Here is a 6,000-nt window from a genome sequence, read left to right on the forward strand (position 1 = left end):
TAAATTAATCGTTCGCGAGCATAGAAGTGACTTTTTTTTTATTGAAGGCGACTTGACTCTGCGTTATCCTCTGCTTTATATCCCTACAATCCTTCCGTCCTGACTTATCTGACTTCCTAAATATCTAAAATCAGCTACTTCTTCTAATCTTTCGTCTCCTATCTTTACATTCGCTCTTTCGCTGCTTTTTCTTCCCTTGCGTACCAGTATTTTTGTCTAAAATTGATGAAATACAATAGATCCACTTATATAGAAAGATCCACATAGAAAGAATTATTCTCTTGTTGTTCTGTCACGTTAATAAAACTGGAGAATTTAAATTATGCCACCCCCGTACAAAAGAATTCATAAAGTCGCGGGAATGTAAAGAAAGATATATCTCGGCACCTGACGTGTTCGGTAATGAGAAATAAAAAATTCAGGTGACACTTCACATCCGTGCCAAAGCAAAGGGGTCGACGGGGGCGCTAATTTATTGTTGAACTTCTTCCAGCGGGCGTTCGGTCGGGACACTTCCTGCCAGTGAATATTTGATGAAGACTACGGGTAGAAAATGTTCGAATTTCAACCCCGAACGCTAGGGAAGAAAGGACCTCGATAAATTATAAATGCCGCGATAGCGATAAAAACCGAATTAATTTGTTCTTATCGGGCGCGTTCACGAGACCTAAGAAATAAATTACGTCGAAATACTACGCCCAATTTTTTCACAACGTGCCTATGTATAACAAATGAACAGCACGGGAAATAATAAATTTTAACGCATAATAAAGGGTCGATACGTTGATAGAAAGATAGTCTGTTTATAACATTCCAGTTGAAAGCAAAAGAGGGTGCATATGTATAGGATTTGTCTTTCCCAACAATACAATGGCTATAATAAATAAAATAATTCGAAGTGGTCTGTATTCTGTCGAAACTGCCAGACGTGGATCGCGATTTCGATCTTTTTGGATCTCATCAGCGCGTCGCAAACAGCTCCGACAGAACACAGACCAACTTTTACCTGCTGTCTGAACAGCGCGTTTTAGATAATACCACAAATGGGCCGTAAACGCCATCTGTAGCACGATGCTACATTTTAGGATTACGTTTGCTCCAACAAGGTCCACTTGTGTGGATATCTACTTGGTGAAAACGAATCCCGGCGTAGCCAACCTCAACGTGATAGGCACGTTAGCTTAATCGAATAAAATAATTCGAAGTGGTCTGTATTCTGTCGAAACTGCCAGACGCGGATCGCGATTTCGATCTTTTTGGATCTCATCAGCGCGTCGCAGACAGCTCCGACAGAACACAGACCAACTTTTACCTGCTGTCTTAACAGCGCGTTTTAGAAAATACCACAAATGGCGCGGTAAACGCCATCTGTAGTACGATGCTAAATTTTAGAATTTACGTATGCTCCAATAAGGTCCATTTAAATACATGGATATCTACTTGCTGAAACGAATCCCGGCGTAGCTAACCTCAACGTGTTAGGCACGTTACCATAATCGAATAAAATAATTCGAAGTGGTCTGTATTCTGTCGAAACTGCTAGACGCGGATCTCGATTTCGATCTTTTTGGATATCATCAGCGCGTCGCAGGCAGCCCGACAGAACACAGATCAACTTTTGGTGCATACGTAATCCTAAAATGTAGCATCGTACTACAGATGGCATTTGTGGTATTTTCTATTTATGAGTATATTTTAATGTTGTATTGGGTTTAAAAGCTTTCGTATATCTATGCGAATCTCAACTGAATGAAGAAAATTCGAATCGTTTGGCAAACGAACACGTTACATGTTGAGTTTGTACTTTACACATGAACAAGTCCTGTCAACATTTGTCGTTATGTCAAGAGTACATGTGCTACACATAATACGTATTGTACTGCAAACAGTAACAACCACAATGAGGCTGGCGTACCTATACTCGTATGGATTTGAATGTGTACCTAATGATTTAATCCAATCGCAATCTGTTTTCCTTCATTTTAGATCGAGGTGTTTTATCCTAATTGCAATTCTACCGATCTTAATTTAAACTTTACAATTAAAAGCTCAACTGAAATTTCACTGTACAAAAAATAAAAAAGTAATACAATATTTTAAAAAATTAGTTGAACCTTACATTGTAAAATTCAGAGAGGTGATTTATTTAAAATACTTGTATTTAAAATACAAATTTTGAGAAAAGCATTCCGTGTTTTATTTAAAAACCTTTCCAAAAAAGTTTTGCTAGTATCACCGATCAAACATTATATAAAATGATGAATGAAAGTTGCTCACATTTGCGATTGAAGGTGTTAGAAGGGGACAAAGAGACATTCCATGAATGCCTTCCAATTCTTCAACTGAAGAGAGCCCAAAAAATTCTAAACTCCTTGGAAATGGATAATCTAAAATAATGGATCGATATTGTTTTCCGGGTTCAATGTCATGCTCCTTCATATTTTGAAGTTCCAAATTGATATCAGCACCTGCCAAATTACCACTTATCATACCTTTAGCAAGAAACTACGAAATTCTATGAATTACGACAAAACAGCATACAAAACAATACCGAATTGATATACGTCAACTGTGTAAAACTAAAAACTACAAGAAATTGTGGTGTGCTAATTAATGCCTATAGTTCAAAATTCTTAGAAGACTATTCGAAAAATATTACTTATTAGATGAACCCAAAGCTTAAGAAACTATGGATTCCATTTTTTTGTCTTATTACAATGTGTTAAAGATCGGAATCAAAATGGGGTTGTAAATATTTTGATATAAAATGACTGATGTTGATTTTGGCTCTGATCTTTCACGGTAAACAAACTATTTTGGCATTAGTGTCTTTTTTTCAATTAAAACGGGTGACAAAGGTAAATAAGGAAGCATGTAGAAGGATTATTTGTTGCTGAATTGAAGAAAGTATAACATAAAGATAGAAAAACTATATCTCAATCACTTCAAACAGAAAAATATGAATCATACTCAATCTTCGCTGCTGGTGATAAAATGCAAACACCACTATTAGTCTAGAAAAACTCCAATGTTTAAAAAATGAGAAAATGCCTGCAAGGTTTTCTTAAAAAATATTTTACACTTAAGTGAATGTAGAANGCGATTTCGATCTTTTTGGATCTCATCAGCGCGTCGTAAGTAAATGTAGAAAATTAAATAGGTACTACAAAAAAGTATTTTGAAAATAAGTATTTTGCATTTAAAATACAAAAGGGAAATCTATTTTGTATTTTACATTTGAAATAAATCAAAAACGTATTTGCATTTTGTATTTAAATACTTTAACAAAACCATTTTGCAGACAACTAAATATTTTTCTATTAAAAGTTCAAAGTACATTAACGATCTATAAGAAGACTAGTAACGATTTTATATAAAATAATATTTTTTAATCCTCTCCTAGCCAGCATGTACCCAACCCTTAATATAATTCCAATTTTTCGACGGCAGAGTCGATTGACCCATTTGAATCCCCTCATCGCCGACGCATAACCCAGATTTGCATCCGTTGTAAAATAACCGTAAAGGAATTTAAAAAAATCAATAACAATTACAATTGTATTTTAACGGAACAGAATACATTCTTCTTTTACGACTTTATCGGGGTATGCCATCGGAGATTTATAATTACGGCAATAAGAAATCCAGTTATGCGAATAATAAACTGCATTGTAAATGAGCGGACCAATTAAATAAATTATGGTTTATTTCAATTGTTTTCGGAAATCGCATTTCCGCCTCTCATGAGAGAAAAACGCCCATTGGTAGATCGGGAATATACAGTGTACTTAAACTCTCTCTAACCATTATACAGGGCGTTTTTTTAAATAAGTAGTAAGCTTGCAGGAGGTGATAAGGCGCTATAAAACAAAAAAAAAATAAGTAAACGTTTAGTGGTACAAGAGTCCACCGTTTTCGGTAAAAACGTATTTGGAAGTACAGTCTCAAAGGCTAGTCCGGTCCTGGTAGGATCGACACCGCAACGTGCATTCAACAGCTGTAGCATCCGTGTTGTACGAGTATTTATTGTTGTATTTTGTGTTCTTAATACCATATAGAGGTGTAAGTACTTTAAATGGTCCTGCATACTATCAGCGATGAAAAAAATAGTTGCTTAATCAATTGTTATCGTAATGGGCGTCTACAGATTATTATGTGCCAATTCACGTCCAGGGCCGGCTTTGGATTGCAACTTCGTCTGATTTTCTTACAAATGTTTTTGTCCCTTAATAACGCTGCTTTACTCGCCATGTGATTCCCTATAGCATCTAGTTAACACTCTTCAAAGCGTGCTTCTTATCGCAAAAGCTCTCTGTATAACGCAAACGCCACTTAAGGGCGGGTAGGGCACTTTATTTACATACATGCATACGTAATAAAACCAATGGATATAGTAACTGACTCTGTTATCGTAAAAATTTTAATTAATTTTGAACGAATTAAAGGATTAAATCCAGTACAGTAACTAATTTTCGTAAAACGTCAGTTCGTATTTCTTTTACTATTGGCTTCTTCAATTAGTTTCAACCCCACTTTTTTACTACCGAATGATACGTCACGAACTGTACTGTGTACGTAGTTGAGTAAAGAAAATTGTGAAAAGGAATATAAAACCCGAAGAAAATGCCAGTTACATATACAGTTAACTTACGTACAACGTCGGAAATAGAAAATTCCGAGTGTAGATAACAGCAACGAAAGCAATTGTAATTTATAGCAATCGTAAACGTTTTAGAGTGTGTAGTAACATTTTATTGCACCGTTTCGACTGAGCTAACTATCTTCCAAACATCTTCAATGCCATTTTTGTTTTTGTGCCATTTTGATTTGTTTAAAGGTTGTCTAGTAACATAGTAAGAAATAATTGTTTTTTTCAGCATGGGCCACCAACTTACCCCCTGCCTTTTCACTCGACATGAACAATCTGGTATTATCCGAACGAACCCTTGTGGGAACCGTCGTTTACAAACTGGAAGGTACTGATCCGGAGGAGAGTCCAGTCCATTATGGCCTTCATGGTACCGACAGGCTCAAGGTCAATAGGGATACCGGGGATGTTACCGTTGTCAAACCGTTAGACAGAGAGGTACTTTTTTATGAAATTTTTAATTCTACTGTTTGTTCAAAAAAAAATGAAAAGATAAAATCAAATCAATTGATTCATACCATTATATTATAAGTACAAGGGCTGGCCCTTTTGCTCTGCCCTTGACCTATTTATAATAATAAATTTACGAATACTTTATATTTATTTTCTTACATAGTGTCCATTTAGGTCAACACTTTTTTACCATAGATCTTCAGTCTCTGAAAACTACTGATTTACCGTACATATCATCTCATATTCTGACAAAAACCGCTTACCACACAAAGATACTTTTAGTTTTGAAAACAGTCGATAATCAGTCGTTAGGGGCCAAATCTGGCTAATAGGGCGAATGATCAACTAACTAGAAGCCCTATATCGCGTTTGACTTGGTGCGTTATCCTGGTGCAAGAGAACACCTTTGCCCAACTTTCCCTGACGTTTTTAGGGTTCTATACGTACGAATTAAAAACGAAACCATTATAGGATCATTCGTGTGTCTGTTACGGTCAATTGGCTTCGAATGTACTGGAGCGATTAAGTTGAAATTTAGTACACGTATGAATTTCTGTGGCCCAAACATGGACGTATAACGTAAATAAATTAATTTTGAACATGGGGGTCATTTTTGAGGGACCAATAGGAAATTAATAATTTGCAAACTGTAGTGTGTGACATATCAAATGAAAGGACTTGTTGTAAGGGTCTCAATTATATACAATTATTTTATAATTTTAAAATAGTTTTAACGATTTTTAAGAAAATAGGTGAAAATTAACGATTCTCTCTTCCATATTTCTACGAAACTACTGAACCTAAAATTTTGAAAAAAATAATAGAGATAACAGGAAAATTAATAAGAAATGTAGTCTGAACATGTTTTTTTTTCAACTACAATGTTAAGTTGGTTCTCG

General features: G+C 35.4%; 1 protein-coding gene across 1 annotated transcript in view; it reads left to right on the forward strand.

Moving 5' to 3' along the window:
- LOC108733364 (cadherin-87A) overlaps positions 1–6,000 on the forward strand; it is a 38,523-nt gene that overhangs the window by 21,989 nt on the left and 10,534 nt on the right. Inside the window, exon 2 of the mRNA XM_025973553.1 lies at positions 4,878–5,086. Within this exon, the coding sequence (XP_025829338.1) occupies positions 4,878–5,086 (209 nt within the window). The remainder of the gene's footprint in view (positions 1–4,877; positions 5,087–6,000) is intronic.

This window comes from Agrilus planipennis, unplaced genomic scaffold, assembly GCF_000699045.2.
Source record: "Agrilus planipennis isolate EAB-ADULT unplaced genomic scaffold, Apla_2.0 scaffold49, whole genome shotgun sequence".
Taxonomy (NCBI): domain Eukaryota; kingdom Metazoa; phylum Arthropoda; class Insecta; order Coleoptera; family Buprestidae; genus Agrilus; species Agrilus planipennis.